Source organism: Astatotilapia calliptera, chromosome 23 (genome assembly GCF_964374335.1).
Source record: "Astatotilapia calliptera chromosome 23, fAstCal68.1, whole genome shotgun sequence".
Lineage (NCBI taxonomy): Eukaryota > Metazoa > Chordata > Actinopteri > Cichliformes > Cichlidae > Astatotilapia > Astatotilapia calliptera.
The window spans coordinates 18,927,501-18,946,547 of NC_137443.1; the positions used below are offsets into that span (position 1 = coordinate 18,927,501).

A 19,047-nucleotide genomic window follows, 5' to 3' on the forward strand; every position below is an offset into this window, starting at 1 on the left:
ACATAAAATTCTATATATTTTACTAGTTTCCAAGAACTATGATTTGCCATATTCTCCATGTGAGAGAGTTAGCAGAACAGTATAAATGCACACTCATCTCATGTTTACTTTAATTTTTTATCAACAGTAATACAGCTGGATGCTTGTACTTTATAAGATGGTCGATACTTTAAGGAAATGAACATATATAGAACATGTACCGATAATTTTAAGTATGTTTAAGTTCGACTCACCATGTTGTCAAAGGTGTCAAATGGTTGACTTGTTGGTTTCACAGGAGGCAACAAGTTCTCTGCTGCAGAAAGAAACAGGATCAGTTAGAGTTGAAGATCTGTCTGATGGAATATATTTATTTGTTATCGTGAATAAGAGTAAAATGGATTTGCACTCAGTTTTGTTTTGAACTGAGCTTTAAATAGTTTTTGGTTTTATTTGAGTTGTTAAAACCTTATTATTTATTTCTCAATAATAATATTAAAACACTTGAGGTAAAGTGTCGGGTATGGTACCATTCTCCAACAGCAGTGGGTCACCCTGTGTCTCCAGGCTATTGTTGGTCATGAAGTTGTCTTTGTGCAGAGCCTCAGTGATGTAGTTGCGGAAGTCAGTGATGGTGTAGACAACAGTGGGCTGCTCAGCGGAACCAGGGTAGTTCTTCTCCACAAGGTTGTTCTGCAGAGAGATGAAATCCAACGTGTCGTTGGCAATCCCACTCCCATCCACCTCCAGAGTGATGGCATAGTGCACAAGGACCACCAAACCCCTAAGAGGACGAAAACAGGACTGGTCAGCTTGTTTCACGATACTACAGGAACCTGAATCTCATCAGGTTAGTTTGGTAGGGAATTATCAGGCAACATTGGGAAATTATCTTGACATCAAGATGTCTTTTCTACACTAACCCAATGCCGCTGAATCTTTGATTTTATTTATTTTTTGCTGTGTTTTACTTGGATCTATTTGAAAGAGTAAGTGTAAACACAAAAAAATATTTTATTTTATATGCTGAAATATGCAGAAAATAGGTTTAAATGTTAAACAAATTTCTTCAAGTTGCATATAACTAATTTTTTGCTTGATGCAATGTGCATAAAGTTAAAAGATTAAAACTGTTAAAATAATTTTTAAAAAGAGACTTTCATTTGATTCAATTTTATATGATAGATTATGCAGAAAAAATGAATTGGGCTGAAATGTCTGTATTCAGGTTGTGTATAATGTTTTTATAAAGTAATAAAGTAACTAATTACCTTTTAAAATAAGTAATCAGTAAAGTAACGGGATTACCTCCTTGAAGAAGTAATCACTAATTGGTAACTAATTACTATTTTCAAGTAACTTGACTAACAGTGATCAAGACATTATCTGGAAATGTTAAAAAGATGTTGCTTTATTATCCATAAATTATCACAATGTCAATTAAGATAAATACTGGCAAATTGTTATGAGATTATCACTAACGTCTGAGGAAATTATATCCACTGCAGTTCTTAATAAAACCTACAAGTTATAAGGCTATATTTAGTGAAAAGAGTAACTTTTTACTGATGTCTGATAATGTTGTTTCAGCAGTTTGTTTTTTTAAATCACAGCTGACATGCAAACATCTATAATCTGATGATTTTACAGCCTGACTGTTTTCCTCCTGCAGCTCTCAGAGTTCAGGTAGCTTTAGGGGCTCACAAAGACAGACTAACCTGAGGTGGGGTTTCCCGGACAGAATAACAGTGAGCCTGTCATAAACCTTTAACGGTAACACTACAGGGTCTACAGGTGGCCTGAAGCTACCCAACGACTTATCCCACTTAAGAGGTGACTGTTGGTAAAGACATTAAGCGGCAAGTAGAGCAGAGCTACAGCAGAGCCGTTATTTACTTCAAAGGGTAGGTCACAGGGGTTGTGAAGACATGATGACGTGGAACGCATGACATTTGGACTCATAATCTACAGGGTAGCTTATCTCCACACGAGCTTTGAGAAGTTACTTTACTGTATTGTCTGTATCAGGTAGCGAATCTATAAAATCAGGGGATAATAGAAAAACTAACGTTTGTCCAACTTACCGCTCCAGATCCTTCTGGGGTCTGAAAAAACAGGGAAAACACAACATAATATAACTAAAACAATAGTCAATGACTTATTTTAAAATTTGTATCTTTTCTTTAGCAAAACTAATTTTACATGAGGGCTTGATAGGTGCTCTTTTTGTACTGTATGCCAGCTGAATTGTACCTGAATTCCACAATGTAAACCGTCTTGAAGCCCGGCACTCTATGAAAGGCATCTTCAATCTGTTTGTCGAAGAAAGGAAGAAAACATGAGTGAAAACCTCTAACATCAGAGTCAAACCAGACTTTTGTGAGGCCAAGTTAGCAACTTATAACATATATATATGTGTAAAAATAAAGCCCTTTTATGAGATCGCAGCTTTTTCTATTGGTTGAACAACAAGTGGGTGAGGCTTCTGTTTCTCAAATGACTATATTAGGGGATATCCATTTTTAGGATGTCGTGCAAAACCAAGGGTAGAAAAACATTGTGTGGAACTGAGCATTTAGAAAAGTCTGAAACTCACAGAGATTTCTTATATGTACACTGACCTCAGTGCACTCTAGGTCTAATCCAGGTTCTGTTTCTAGTAGAATAGGCCTGAAACACCTTATCCAGGAAGTGTTCAGCACCAAATCAGCACCACTACAGTGGTGGGTCTTATCACCAACAGTGATGAGACAGCTTACAGGGAGGAGGTCAGTGCCCTGACCCACTGGTGTCAAGACAACCATCTCACCCTCAACGTCGCAAAGACAAAGGAGTTGATAGTGGACTTCCGGAGGTGCAGAGAAGTACACACCCCCATCACCATCAACGGCGCTGCTGTGGAGAGAGTGAGCAGCTTCCGGTTCCTTGGTGTACATCTGGCTGAAGATCTTACGTGGTCAGTACACACAAACAAAACAGTGAAGAAGGCGCAGCAGCGCCTCTTCTTTCTCAGGAGACTGAAAAGATTCGGCATGAGCCCCCGCATCCTCAGGACCTTCTATCACTGTGCCATTGAGAGCATCCTCACTGGATGCATCACCACCTGGTATGGCAACAGCACCGCCTACAACTGCAAAGCTCTCCAGCGAGTAGTGCGGTGCTCTGAACGGATAATTGGAGGTGAGCTTCCCTCCCTCCAAGACATCTACAGGAAGCGATGCCTGAGGAAAGCGGGGAGGATCATCAAGGACTCCAGTCACCCCAGCCATAAACTGTTCAGACTGCTTCCATCAGGAAGGAGGTTCTGCAGCATCCGGTCCCGTACCAGCAGACTGAGAGACAGCTTTTTCCATCAGGCCATCAGACTGCTGAACACGTCATAGACACCTCAGCTTCACTACTGGAACTTTAACATTATGCACTCCATACTGTACAGTAATGCCACTGTTTTGCACATGTCTCAACTCTGTATATTTTATTTTATATATTTTATTTATTGTTTACTCTATTTAATTTGTAAAATATGTGTACACACACACACACACACACACACGTAGAAAAATATTTAGTATACACATCCAGAAATGCATATACTATTATATATTGTACATATATTTATTAGTTTCAGATGTAGCCATTCTTGTATTTTGCTTGTTTACATTATTGTATTTTGCACAACTCTGTTGCTTGTGAAGCTCGCACACAAGAATTTCACTCACATGTGCTGTACCAATGTACCTGCACATGTGATGTGACAATAAAAGTGATTTGATTTGATGTGATTTAAATCATCCGAGTGGTCACAAAAGCCAAGTTTATAGTTTCACAAGGCAGACTGGTCCTAGGTGTGAGGCTAGACTAAGAGTGATTATGAATATCACTATGATAAACTACAACAGCAAAAACCAAGTTATTCTGCCTAGAACAAAGTTACCAAGCACCTTACTCTAGTCCCAGGCCAGGGTTAGTAGCTTAGGATTGACTGCCTGGTTGAACGAGCCTTAACCCATGGGCTTCAGTGTATTATGGACTGAGCAGTCAGGGCATGATATTAGAGGCAGAGCTGATGTTGTTTTGCTCGGAACTGCTAAAGAACTGATGAATATTTCTGGAGAGAAGGTGGACTTCTCATTTGTCAGACAGTCTCATAGTTGAGATGAAAATAATCTCTTTAAATTACTTTTGGCTGTGAAATGTGTGCAGCTAAAAGCTGCAACGAAGGATGAGTGGACTCAAACTGTCAGAGAAAGAAACATTGACCTTTACTTAAGACTGCAATCTGTAAAGATTTAATACACTGTGAATAATTAACTATATAAATATATGGCTTTAAGTTGTAACAGTGGAAGTAAGTCTTTTTCCATATGAGTATTGTTCATGTCAGCCCTTTTTCTGCTTTAAATTATCAAGAAAAATGATCTGCTGATGGTGAGACGTACTCTGAAGACCTGCTAATGTTCATAAAGCTGGAGGTTTATACAGTCTTCTCAGAGAGTGACCACTGTGTGCATTTTTAAACACGTATTAGCTCTTCAAGTTGGAAGTCTTCCCACTTTGTAAAACAATCATGGAAAGACATAAACTGATAAATGGTTGGCCATTGGGTTTCTTGATGCCCAGTTAAAGTCATGCTTATCTGGATAAAAAACAGCATTTTGCATTTGCACTGTGCTTCTTCTTCTTCATGTGTGTTTCTGTGCTGCAGCAGAGCTCCTGCTGCTTCTATTATCCACTTCATACTCCCTCATTAACAAGCCTGACCCCGATACTTAAACCATAAACTGCCTTCCCGCGTCACTAACGTGGAGTGGAGCCTGAAAGCCTCCCGGCAGTTCGGGAACTCACCAGCGCTCTGCTTTCCTGGCAAAGCAGCTTTTTTTCCAGCAGCTCGTGGTGACTCACTGCTCGTATACTGTACTGTGTGTCCTCTGCAGTTTTCCAGCTCTGTTTCTGCCTCATCGGCTCGTATAGCCGATTGCTGGCAGGGGGGAAGAAACTGAGCTCAAAAGCGTGAAGAATCCGAATGCGTGAAAAACAGGCAAAAGCCTTTAAAGACACAGCCAAACTCCTGAGTCTGCAGTTTGTGGGAAACCACAAGCAAGTCAGTTTGGTGATGAGTAAGTATGGTGGACGTCAGAGAAAGTAGTTAAAGAGAAGGAAGGAGGGAAGAAGAGGTGTCAGCAGGAAGCACAGAACCAAAACAAGGAGGAACAAAGTTAAAAACATTCTGAGATAAAAATCATTTCCAGAAAATCCCTGCTGTTTCCAACATAAAATAGCTCACAGAGTACAAACAACAATCATTGAGAAGGAGATGCTCCTCTTTTTAGGCCCCTAGACTCTAAACTGCTACTTTCATATGTTTGCATTTGCTTTGAACAACTTTGTGTTCAACAGACAAAAACTACAGTTACATTAAACAGGTCTCTTGGCACCTATAGCCCCAGGTACAGTGACTTGACCCATGTGTAAAGGGTTAGATAAACCGACACCAAGTAAGTAACAAAGATTGCAGTTCCTCTAATGCAAGGCTGGGAAACTCCAGGCCTCAAGGAACAGTGTCCTGCAGATTTAAGATATTACCCTGGGTCAACACACCTAAATCAAATGATTAGTTTATTACCAGGCCTCTGGAGAACTTAAAGACATGTTGGGGAGGTAATTTAGCCATTTAAATCAGGTGTTTTGGATCAAGGACCCATCTAAAACCTGCAGGACACCGGTCCTTGAGGCCTGGTGTTCCCCCACGCCCCTGTTCTAATGTCTACTTGAGGCTGGCTCCAGCAGTGATTCAGTGTTAGAATATTCACCTTTACAGCAGAAATACACATGTTTACCTGATACAAAAGCCTGTTACAAAAAAAACCCTAATTTCCCCCTTCATAACAACTATACAGGGGATAATTTTTATGACTCATCTGTTTAAATTGTATTAAGACTCAAGGTTTGTATTATTAGAGGCATGACCTCGTAGACTGGCAGACAGATGATGACATATGGAGCTGTAGCTGCTAGCTGTCTTCCAGGCTTCGTGTCAGCAAATCGATTCCCTAGGATAGACTGTGTTTGTGCTGTTGAGCTTTTTGGAGCATTTTAAATGTAATTGTGTGAGTACTAGTATGGCTGTTCTATGCTTAATTGTACTAATAGGCCATTCAAGAAGTCTCTTTTGGTGAGCGAAATTTTGGGATTTTATTTATATGTTAATTAGCACAAATGTACAAGTATTTGTGTCAGCTTGCTGAGAAAACTAGCTAGCATTTGCCAATAATTTGGGACTCCACTCTGACTGTGACATTTTCACTTCCTACTCCAAAAAAACACCGCACCACCAGACCTAATATTAAGCCTTAAAAAGAGTTTTCAAATCCATTTCACTCACTGAAATAAACTCAATTAAATAGCTGCACTGATTTCATGAAAGATTGACCACAGATTCTAAGGTTCTTCTTCAGATTTGTTGAGTCATTAATATTTGCATTAATATTCTTGGTTTATATGAATGAAAAAAAGAATCACACTCCTTCTCCTACTCTTTTTCATTTGACATTTTTGGCTGTTATCTAATGCAAAGAATTTGCAGTCAAGCATATAAAATTCTTTAGAAAAATACCCGTGAGTATACTCTTAATGCTGTATACAAGTCACTGTTCAGGTAATGACTACAGCAGGTATGTTGATATCTCAGAAAGTCATGTATATCCAACCCAACATTTCATAGTGGTAAAGCATCTTAAAAAGTGCACATTACATGGCATGTCTGCACAGACCCCTTCATATATAGAGCAGATTGAAAATATAGTTGACTCACCCTGCGTTTGAAGTGTCTGGCCAGCTGCTGATACTCAAAGCTGCTTGGGTCTCTCAGCGCATCGTTGTAGGTTTCCTCTTTCAGTTTCATGCTCAACTCTACCACCTCATCCTTCAGGGGCCTCGGGGGCAGAAGTAACGTGTCTATCTCATTGCCAATCTAAATTTGAAGGTAGGCATACGGATATGGGGTTGGTACTGGAATGTCATGTATGAAGGGATTACCTCAAGTCATCTGATTAAACATATCTTCTTACCAAGTTCTCCTCCTCATCCTCCAACTTGAAGCCATTGTTTCCAAAAAAGTTGCCATTTACGTCATAAACCCTCTCTGTAAGATCGGGAAAGTTACCATTATTGTATTCGACCACATACTTGGTCGTAACCTCCAAATAGGAAGTAGGGGTAGACTCCTCAGTGGCACCCAGTGTAGTACTTTGTGTTCTCTCTTCAGTGAAATCCACAACTGTTTCTAGGGTGATGGAATCAACTGACTCAGGTGCCACTTCTAGTGGAGTCTCTGTTAAGATTTCATCCACTTCTTCAGTTGGGGAGTCACCCTCAGCTGATTCTTGATCAGGGTCTTCTAAAGCTACCGGGATACTGCCCTCATCTGAGGCACCATCTTCCTTACTGGGAAGCTCTTTAGGAGACTCTGGGGTGACCCCCTTAGGGGTTTCTACCTCTGAAATTGTGTCTGGTTGGGCATCAGTGACAGCTTTTGGAGATGTTTCAAGTGGAGCCTTTGAGATTTCTTCCTCACTTCCCACTTCAGATCCACCTGGAGGTTCCACTGTTATCTCAGGTGCAGATGTCTCTGTGTCTTCTGGAACAACAACAAGCACAGGAGTGATTTCTTCATCAGATTCTGAAGGGGTCTCTGTAACTTCTGGTGAAGTTTCATCTGTTTCTGGATCTTCAAATCCAGCTTCTTTCTCCGTTACCTCATCTAAGCTCTCAAAGGCAGCTTCTTCTCTGTCCTCAAATGTTTCCCCTTCAGCTGCTTCTTGAGTTTTATTGACAGATGTTAAAACAAAATCAGGTTTATCATCCTCCGTTATTGTTTTGGGTTTTGATTGTTCTATAGATTGTCTTGTTGGTTCATTTTTTTCACCAGTTTCTTTTATAGATTCAATTTGGGCTGGTTCTGTTGTGGGTTGTGTTTTTTCTGTAGTATCTTTGATGAGTTCGCCTTCTCTTGGTTCTTCTGTGGGTACTGCTTTGAGTTCTGGTCCTTCTGCTTCTTGAATTAGGTCATTTTTGAGTTCAGGTTTCACTGTCATTTCTTCACTTAGTTCTGTTTTTCTTGTCGGTTCTCTCTTGGGTTGTGGTGACTTCTCATGAATCTCTTCTACGGATTTGGCCTCTGTCACTGGTTTTTCTATTAGTTCTGTCTTTTCTGTGGTTTCTTTAACAGGTTCCAGTTCTTGTGCCAATTCTTCCAGAGGTTTAGTCTCTTCTCTGATGACTTCTACAAGTTCTACTTCTTCTGCTGGTTCTATTGTGGGCTCAGTCTCCTTTGTTGTTTCTTCTATGGGTTTGACATCCTTTGTAGTCATTTCTGAAGGTTCTACTATATCTACAATTTCTTCCACAGGTTTGAGAGGTTCAGGTTCATGTAAAGTTTCCACTAAAAGTTTTGGTTGTTCTGTAGTTTCTTCCTTTCTTCCTTCCTCCTGTACAGTTTCTCTAAAGTCATCACTTGTATCATCTTCATCTTTAACTGGTTCTCCTGTAGCTTCCGATATTTTCCCTTCTATCTGTGTTACATGTTTTTCCTCTTCAAAAGGTATTTCTACAACTACCTCAGCTCTTTCTTCTTCTGTTGTGTCTGTTGCGACATCGTCTGAGGTTATTAATGTAGTCTCCATTATAACTGTCGCCTCTTCAGCTTTTTTGTGTAGTTCTTTTGCTGCTGCTTCTGGTGCTGTTACTGTTTGAACTGCAACTTCTTCAGCAACTGTATCTTTTGGCCCTTCTACACCAGTCTGTGTTATTTGTTTAGTCCTATCTACCAGAACAACCTCTTCTTGTTTGACTTCTGCTTTTACCTCCTCTTTTGACACCACTGGTATTTCTTCTTTGCTGTGTTCCTTGGATGTAGTTATCTGTATTGTTGGCGGTTCCTCTGTGACACTATATTTTTCACCTTTGTTATGTTCTAATATTAGAACAGGCTTAGAAGTAACCTCAGCCATTAGTGTTGGTTTGTCCTTTGGAGTGTATTCAACAACTGTTACTTCCATCTTATGTGTTGTCGTCAGAATTGAGGCCTGGGAGGGGACTTCTGTTTCTACATTTGAGGCAGATCCTTGTTTTGGAGTCACATTATTGAATATTTCAGCTTCTTCTTCTGCATCTGTTATCAGTAATACAGTTTCTGTTGCTTCTGTGATGACTTTGGTTACTTCTTGGCTCACCTCTACAACTGCCTTTGAAGGATGTTCTACTGGAGGTGCATGTATTTTGCCTTCAGCTTCTTCAGGAATTGGAAGTGGTATTGCTTCATCAATTGGCTCTTGTAAATCCTCTGAGGGTTTCTCTACAAAATCCTCAGTGAACGTTTTGTCATGGATATCCAGAGATTTTTCTGGAATTCGTTTAATTTCTGTCTCAACAGCATCTTCCGTGGTTGCCTTAGGGATGTGCTGTATCATGACTTCTGAAGGAGCCTCAGAGGTCACCTTCGGATGTACCTTCTGCCCTAATTCCTCCAATGTGATAGTTTCTGATGCTGTGGTGGGCTTCTGAAGAACCACAACAGCTTCTTCTGTGGGTGCTTCATGGGCCACAACCTCTAATGGAGGTTTCTCACCTTTTGGGGTAACTTCCTGAATGACCTCAGAGTCAACTATGATCACATTTTCAGGGATGAGCCCAATGATCTTGTCATCTTCAACTACAGCCTCCTCCTTATCTGATATTTCAGGGATAGTTTTGTCTTCCCCAATTTCCTGATCGATCCAATTTAAAGGCTTATGTGTAACAGCGTAATCAGCCTCTGTTGCCACCTCCACAGAATCCTCAAGCAGGCCCCCAACACTTAAAACCTCAGTGTTAATGTGTGCCGTAGACTCTTGATGTGGACCTTTAGTCACAGAGACCGGAGGAACCCAAGAAGTGACCTCAAGATCTACAGTAAGATCGTCTTGCTTGATTGTGATTGTCTCTGATCCAATGATGATGTCACTCTCTCCTATAGTTGCAAAAAAGAAGAGAAAACTTAAAGGAGGAGGACAAAGAAAAGGTAGCATTTTAAGCATTACAACCAAATTCTACTGCAGAATTTTTAAATTTTGCTCACCTTATTGTTGATACACTAATCTCGAATACAACAAATAACAACACCAAAACATTTCTGTATATATATTTAACTTATCAGATATCCTAAATGGGTTCTTTGTAACAATGAGGGTAAGTATAAAATGTTTAAAAGAACTGAAGAGAAGAGCACCAGTTTTTAAGAAATACTCAGTTTATCCTCGCTATTGCAGTTTTCAGCTTCATAAAACAAGGTGTGTCCTTTGCCTCCTTGTTCCTGCTTGTAATTGACATTGACTGCAGAGCTGAAGAATGTTACTTAACAATGCTAACCTGTGACCTAAAGTTCCACTGGAAGTCTGCCATGTTTTCCCTCTGGATAAAATAACTTCCAGGTCTGCCAACAAGTAACTAATCCTTAAAATGATCTGCTAAAAAAAGGCTGCAATTCATGACTTCTGACAGCAGGGGTTCTGTTGAGAATCTCATTGAGATCTGGGGACTATCATGAACGTCACCGACTTCATGAACCAAGAGTGTCATGAAAGCATTCTGCAGTTTTCTTTCTATTGGATGTCAATGTGAAGACCTCATAGCCGATGCACTTTGACAGAAATCATACTGATGATGACATGAAACAAAAACAAGGTCAAAATGAACCATCTGTAGCTGTGATTTCACTAACCCTGATAGTTGTCCTGCAGTAACTCTGTCATGTCCACATTTCTGCTCCCAGTCCTCTACTCAGTCTCCATCCATTGACCAGACAGTTGCCCGTAAATAGGCTTACAGATCTATTCTGAGAGTGGAGCGTGTCACGGGAATCAGCCTCCTGCACCCACTCCTACTTCACATAAGTCAGATTTGGTTGTAAGGTGAGTGACTGCGGCTGCTGACACTTTGTGCCACCAATTGGGGTTTCAACAAAGACTTTCAGTGGCTCGTAAAAGAGTCACCAGTAAGGCACTAATCTGTATGCACATCCAGTCCATAGATTCCTTCAGCTAGTTGTAAAGCCCATTCATGAATATTTGTTAGGGCTATGCCAAAGATGGCAAAACATCCCTAAATTAGAAGTTTTTGGCATGCACAGGGGCTTCTCAAATCAGTATTTTTTTTTTTCAATTTATCAGTTTTAAACCAAAGTCCTGGTGTCCTGGTGGGTTTATCAACTTCCTTGACCCACAATTTATTAGGGTACAATAGATAATGATAACACCCTTCTCTGTACAAGTTGGCTGAGATATATCTTTGGAGATGCATAAATCAAGTAATCAGCAATGGTCCACCTTGTGTACACGTGTAGCCACATGTTGAGGCTACAGTGAGCCGTGATTGGCTTTTGTCCAAAACATGTTTCTGGACAAAGCTGAGCTTTCTGACCAAACAGAGTAAAAGGCTCTGTCTGCTAAGTTACTAAGTTACTACCAAAAATATCTTCATGTACTTTGTGTTCTTAAAAAAAAATTGGTCAAAGTTAAGGACGTTTTGAATAACTGGCTTATACTGACCAGAGCACAGAGCTCAAAAGACAAATATTGCCAGATGAACTGATTACCATGATGGGAATTATTTCTGATACACTGGAAAATAACTAAAGCATCTAGTAGTATCTTAAGAATAACTGCTTATTGTATTAAAAGCTCATTAGAACATTGAAAGGGTAATGGAGACTCCCTGATATCAAAAATATTTACCTGGTGAGATCTCGGTCACTGCATCTCCAGTCTGAGTGGTCGGTGTCTCCGAGCTACAAGACAAACAGAGACAAAAAGCAAAGCATTTAGCAAAAACGTGATTTATCTCCTCTAGCACTCAGCTGAGAGAAACATCATTTAACCAGTAGGACAGTGCCAGCTTCTTTAATACTTCTGTTTTTGTCCTCTTCTGTGATGGTGTGCTGTGAAGTCTAACTTTGTCTAGTAAACAAAGATTTGATGTGCTACAAAAGACATATAAAGCATGATAATGTGACTTCTAAAGGGGAACATCATCTGTTTTAAGGTTTCTATGTCCTTCTTGTTTCCCAGTTTAGTGAGAAGAACAATTTTAAAGTCTCGTATTTATGTCCAACATTTACCAAACCCTACAGGTCCACAAACCCTGGAGCCTCATTCATTGTCAATGTACACAAAACATCTGTGAATCCTTAAAATAGTTGGCATTCCCCTTTAAATTTATTAAACTGCAACAATTCCCATGCAGCTGGACTGAGGAATTTTTATTAACAAAAACCACACAACTGTAAAATAAATAAATAAACATGCAGCAAGCCAAAGAAAGCAGAGATGATAAACAAGCCACGCACGCGAGCACTTCCCTTTCTCTTCTCCAACCTCTAAAACTGGCCAGCGTCCTGCCAGAGTAGAAAGCAACAAAGCTCAGTTTTCTGTCTCTGGGATGGAGTCATTAAAGCTCTTCAAAATCTCTAGATTAGACTAAAGTTGACATTTTTTTTTTTTTCTACTCTGATACATTTTGATCTTAGTGCTAATGCCAACGAACACTGTCAGATATATGCTGTAAACATAGACATAGTGTTAAATAATGAGTTAACCACTGTTCTTTCAACTGTCTGAACTATGTCATGCATTTATTTACCACACACAGCTCAGAAAGTCTGATGTTTGCCCCTCAGCTGGCTTCCAGAAAAGGGGGTAGGGTGGGATGGGGGTGTTAAAGAAACAGTTTAGAGTACAATGTCAGTCACATGTGTTTAATCTCTGTAATATTCTCAATATTTATATTTGTATATATATATTAGGACCTGATTTCACTTTGTAATATATACATTATTTAATTTAGTTCAGTCATTTACCCTCCTTATTGATTTGGAGCAATTTCCTTAGAAATTTATAGAGTATTCTGATTCTGAAGGGCTGCATAGAGATTCAGCAATTATAAATAATAAGTAATAAGTTCTGAAATCCCAGAGTCAGAATATAGAGCACTAAATTAGCAAAATAGGTCTCCTAATTCCACTGTCTGACTCCAGCCCAGCTCTGTGGTTGGTGTTCAGTGTCTGCAGGCCTACCTGCATGGAGTAGGGCTGATGGGCACACTGCAGCAGGTGATCAAACACAACATAGATGTAAATACACAACCACCACTTTTAGTTTTTGAACTAATCACTGCTGGTACAAAAAGTCTAACAAACCATTTACCTCAGTGTCAAGTCCTCAGAAATCTTATTGATTTAATACTGATTAAACTTAATTTAATACTGTTAGGCTATACATAGTGCATAAACTCATAATTTGCTTTGAACTAGCGTTGTACAATGTGTTGTATTGAAGTGAGATATTTTATTTTAAAGACCACAGACTTATTAAGTTAAAAATAATGTTCTAGGAAAGCAATAAACTAAGAATTACATGTATCCATCCATTCTCTTCCACTTATCCAATTCAGGGTGGCGCGGAGCTATCCCAGCTACCATAGGGTGAGGGGCAGGGTACACCCTGGACAGGTCGCCAGTCTGTCACTGGGCCAACACATAGAGACAGACAACCATTCTCACTCACATTCACACCTATGGGTAATTTAGATTCAACAATTAACCTAACCCCACTAACTGCATGTCTTTGGGCTGTGGGAGGAAGCCGGACTAATATGGAAGCAAATATGGGGAGAACATGCAAAGTCCACACAGAAAGACCCTAATGGTTGAATTATACTTAGGACTTTTTTGCTGTGAGGCAACCGTGCTAACCACTGTGTGACCGTGCTGCTGAATTACATGTAGACTGTTTATAATTAGCAGTATTATCAAAGTTGTTGATTAAGATTTTGTTGCTTGAAAGCTTTCAAAGTTCAAATCGTTAAATAGTCCTGTCTGACCTGACAACATTATTTACTGTTTTTTACTTTTTAAGATATCCATGGACATGACACGTCACTTAGTGATTTGTTAAATTTATATTTGTACAGTTTACACAATAACACATTTGACTGTCTAATTGCTGGTAACTTACATGTTCATTGCAGCAACCAGAGCAACTCTCTGAAATACAGAAAAACACATAATCAGCAAAGAATATCACCAAAATTTACAACTTCCCAAAGAAGCACGAATATGGTTTGTTTTAGCCTGTTAATTTTAATTTAACGTGGATGGGGAAGAATGGAAAACCACAGCAATCTTCTTTTTGTAAATGTATAATGATGAGAACAGTGGAGAATAAAACGTTTTGCACCAATACCACTATCTGAAAGCAGGGCTGCAACTTATAAATATTTTTATTATTGTTTAAGATATCAATTAATGGATCAATTATTAGCTTTAGTGGTGTTCTTACACTCCTGATGAGACTCCGATGCTCCTCTGATTGGCTGAAGAATCTGCCTATGTCCATGACACTGATGGAGCCATCCATGCAGCGGCTCACCCAGCCCTGGTACTCATCCCGCTCGGGCAGCCGATCCCAGAAGATCTTAAAGGCCTCCCAAACTGTCTCCTGACACACTAAAACACACAGAGACACCAATTACTGAAGATAATAAGATCCTGAAAGGTAAAATTTACTGTTGGGTCCACATTAAAAAACAAAAGTTGTCTGTAAGGCTGTCACTTGTCAGGTTTGTGGTCCTCACAAAGCTACATGACTATTTTAGACATAATCTTGCCCAAACAAGCAGCTTTTTGTCTGCCTCCATTTTTTTACTTCAACAACTAATAGCACCCCTGCAAGCTCTGACTGATAGGACTTTTAACCTATATCTGACGTAATGTAAATGTGAAAACTCAACAGGTAAATCATATCAACCCTCAAGTCTGAAGAGAAGAGGAATTATTATGTATTTACTGTGTTGATACTTGCAGAAGGGCTAGCTGCCTTTTATTTTTACTTATATGGACAATGGATACATCTTTTCTTGAGTGAGTTAAAAATCCCTTTATAATAAGAATAAGTGAATGTTTTCCATAAGCTGCTGTGATATTTTCCCAGATTTCTTTACTTTTTTGGGGGATGAAAGGGAAATTATCACAGAGGAATCTGCAAAAAGACCCAAGGTGGTCAAAAACAATGGAAATCAAAAAAGAGACTAAAATTAGACTATAAATGTATATAAATATCTGTAATTCCATATGATTAGAGGCTTCTTTAGATAGTGCTCTGTTATTCAACCAAGTGGTGCTCCACTCAAGTGTTTTTGAGAGGGTACAACATTTCCATATTATAAATCCGGTCCACATCTAAAGCAAGTACATTTTAAAAACACCTTTGTCTTCAGGCCAAGATCCATCCACCAACAAAAAAGCCACGGTGCTGCTTCTATTTGTTGCTTTTTGTCACTTTGAACACATTTCTTAATGCTAATCTCCTGGGGCTACAGTGGACATATAGTAGTTGTAGTAAGTTACATAGTAATGTGAATGTGCTCAAAGAAATCAATGAATCTGAAGAGAAAGTGCAATGGAAAAGAAACGAGGCCTAAAAAGAGCTGGAGGGAAAGAAACATGATGGATGGTTGATGAGATGTAATTTCAACCACATCTGCACTTTGAGGGAAAAAACATAATAATTCATCTGAGCAGAGCTGAGGTGATTGATGAAACCCTGTAATAACGTCTGTTTCTTCAGCAATATCACATTGCTGTTGCTTTATACAAAGTTTGAACCAAGAATACCCCCCCAAAGGAAAAAAAAACTGAATGTGTTTAAGGGGTTGTTAGTTATTGGTGTGGGATTAGTTTTTAGTTAGCATCATGCCAGCAGAAACCACGTCCAAGCATTGATGAAATCATAAGCATAACTAATTTTAATGTTATAATCATGCACATGACACAGGGACAGTATGTGATCAGAGAAATTTAAATCAAGGAACAAATTCCAGCAATGAAGGTCAGAAAATAGCATCAGTATAAACGAGGAAATACTTTTTTTTGTTTCTGGCATCAGAGAAAAGAAACACAGATGTTTCATTTGCTATTTAATTAAAAAGATTTTTTGTTCTGTACAAAATGTCATTTATGAGTCTGTTTACATGAATTCAATCAAATCAACAGTAAGATTATGAGGCATGTGAAAGAAATCCTTTCATGCCAAAAGCATTCAGTGCTTGTTTCTGAAACCTTCCCCGTTGTGTTTACTTTGGGCTTTTTTTCCCCATTATTACTGATCATTGTATTATTTTAATATGTTCAGGTTATGAGACGGATGAATTACGAAGCTGTTGTATTTGTGGTTCTTTGTGTATTTGAGTGCATTGTGTTAAATCCTGTTGCATGACTCCTGCCAACATTTGCTGTAACAGCAATAAAGTTAATTTAGCTCATGTGTTGGTCCAGTTTGCTTTGGCTCATTTTGCTGCTATTTAAAAAAAAATCTGAACTTTTTAATGATTGTTCTGTTTCTTTTGACCCAAATAGAGACTGGGACACACAGAGACATGTTTTCACTGTAATAAAGGTTTGAAGCTGATTGTTCACCTTGGAACCATGTGAGCTTTACTCAGTGGTTTCTTTAAGTGCTTATGTCTGTGTTGTTGTGTTAAGGTGTAAGCCATAGCTAGACTTAAATACAGAGAGATGTTTTTTGATTGATATAGAGGGATAAACTTGATTAAAGTAGAGATTTGACTCATGCTTTAAATCTGCTCAAAATCCCAGCAACTCAACACAATTGACAGAACTGAAACCAAAAGGCTGAACGAGCTGATCGGCTTGTTAAGAAACAGTGCATCTGGCGTTGCATGACCTCTGACCTCTGCCACAGAGGTGACAGCAGACTTGCTGCTCAAGCTTATGCTTTGATCAGAGCCTAAGTGAAAACGCTCTAGCTTTGAAGAGAAGATGAAGGGGAAAACCTTGTCGCCTGCAGGCACAAATATCAAAATTAAGGCAGGTGAATCGAAAGAAGTGCAGATGGGCGGAGAGATGTACCTCTGAGATGGAAGTAGCTGAGGTGGTTCGCAATAGCTTGGTCGAACGTCTCCTGAGAGCAAAGCTTGACTCCGCTGGGAAACAAGACGTCCCTCTTCCTTCGAGATAGAGCGCCGTGTCGTCTGTATAACAACTCATCAGAGGCTGCCATTGGCTCTCCTGTAGATTCTCCACTCTCCTCCAAACCCACCTCCAGCTCAAAGGTGGCATCTGTGGTTTAAATTAATATTAGTGCTGCTTTATACTTAATATTAAGGACAGCTAAAGTACATGGTACTGCTTTACAGGTACCTGACTGTTACCTTAAAGTTACTTCATATTTAAAAACAAATTATAGGTTCTGTCTGTTTTTGTCAGGTTTTTTATTTTTTATTTTATTTCTGTTAGGACCGGAACTAACAGTGCTTTAAATTATAATCACCTAATCAAAATATTTGCCAAATAGCCTTTGGTTGATTGACTAGTTGATAAATTAGTTGATTTTAAGGGAGCAGGTTTAAACTTTATTGAAGGTTATTGTTGCAGTTTGAGTTTGACCTCATTGTAACATAGTAAGTTACCACACTGAGTACCAGAGGTATAATTCTATTGTATATTCCTCCTTAAACTCTATCCCATCCTTCCCATTTTTAATGTGTCACTGGTCTTCCTTTGACGGCCCATTTGAGGGCCACACCTCCCCAGATTAGGAGCCGCTGATTAAAATGGCTCCAGCAGGAAAACACTACTGAAGATTCGATGTGTCAGGATCAATAATCTGACTAAAGTAAATAGAATTAGTGCTACTCCAAACTTTCACTTGACTGATGGTGCTGTTTTTCCCCTGTTATGCAATTCTTCAGCTCATACTAGAAAATTTTTATTAAAAGAATCAAAGCATGTGATACATCGGTCATGACTTTTACTGTGATATTTTGCTGATGACACTGTGCTTTTACTTTGTAAAGCAGCACTATCATTCAGAGCATTTTATCAATAAAAGGAAAGAAATAACTGTTAATAACATCAACATACAGACCTGTTTCCATGTACAAGCAGCATGAAAGCAGCATGGCCCCAAGCACCCACAGCACCAGCTTCCCACACTTTCCAACCATTTCTCAAAAAGAAAACCACCTCCCCGAAAGATCCACCCTGGACTCGCTGCTCCTTATTTCCACGTTCTCAGCTCATCAGCAACTTCCCGCTCATCCATCCACCAGTTCTCATGGCAGAAGAAACAGAAAAAGAGAAGACAAAAGAGATCCTAAAGTGTGTGCTGTCTGCAGGCCGCTTCCTCTCAGGTGAGCAGATGGGACTTTGCTGCTACTGCCGGAGATTTTTTTCCTCTTCGCTCTAATCCTATTTGTTAAGCTGCTGGAGTGGATGACTGTCAGAGCCACGTTGCGACGGGCCAGTCAGAAGGAAATCAAACAAACAGGCTGTGTCGGGCAAGGAGACAGTGCACAGGGTTAAAACTTAGTGGTAAAATATAGAGTTAAGCCCAAGAAAATGTGAGACGACAGGTTAAATCCAGACCTAGGTAACAACATTAACCACCACAACCATGCTGAGAGAAACAGAAAATAATCCTAACTAACAAATGACTGAAAAAAAAATTATGAAGCCCTGTCAGATAATCCCGTTTATTTTGTTTTTGTGCTCAAATGCAGCTCTTTAAAGTCCAAGATACATTATCATTAAAATAAATCTTCTACAAAAAAGGTAATTTCCTTAAAATAAAATGAAGTTCCACCAAAACAACTGACATTTGTGAAGGAAAAGTTCTTCTGTGGTGCAGCCAGAACGATGATGACCATAAATGATCCTTTCCTTTATTTTTCTAGGAGCAAATTCCATTTCCACTAAGACAAAGCCGCTGGCTGATTCCAGCTACAATCCAACTCAAATGCACCACAAGTCAGTCAAAATCAATGTACAATCCAGCAATAATCCAGCTAGATTGCATCAGAAATCAATAACCAGAATAGGTCCATAATCCAGTCTGAGACCAGTTTGAATTCAGATGGAATCCTACCAAAGTCTAGTCTGGTTCCATTTTTAGCTCAGTAATTGTTATGTTTAAAATATCTTGCATTTATTTTCTGGAGCTCCATACATTTCCTCTCCAC

General features: G+C 39.3%; 1 protein-coding gene across 2 annotated transcripts in view; it reads right to left on the reverse strand.

Moving 5' to 3' along the window:
- Positions 1-18,263, reverse strand: part of LOC113016295 (uncharacterized) — a 35,190-nt gene extending 16,927 nt beyond the window's left edge. Inside the window, exons 1-12 of one of the 2 annotated variants that reach the window (XM_026159029.2) lie at positions 17,955-18,257; positions 16,937-17,146; positions 14,349-14,515; positions 14,025-14,053; positions 13,085-13,111; positions 11,748-11,800; positions 7,047-9,985; positions 6,791-6,949; positions 2,233-2,291; positions 2,064-2,084; positions 510-763; positions 234-295 (exon numbers count right to left, since the gene is read on the reverse strand). In XM_026159029.2, coding sequence (XP_026014814.2) covers positions 234-295; positions 510-763; positions 2,064-2,084; positions 2,233-2,291; positions 6,791-6,949; positions 7,047-9,985; positions 11,748-11,800; positions 13,085-13,111; positions 14,025-14,053; positions 14,349-14,515; positions 16,937-17,146; positions 17,955-18,033 — 4,059 coding nt within the window. In that variant the 5' untranslated portion in view covers positions 18,034-18,257. Of the gene's footprint in view, positions 1-233; positions 296-509; positions 764-2,063; positions 2,085-2,232; positions 2,292-6,790; positions 6,950-7,046; positions 9,986-11,747; positions 11,801-13,084; positions 13,112-14,024; positions 14,054-14,348; positions 14,516-16,936; positions 17,147-17,954 lie in introns of both variants that reach the window. The other variant, XM_080297675.1, reaches the window with a different exon arrangement.
- Positions 18,264-19,047: the final 784 nt, after the last annotated feature.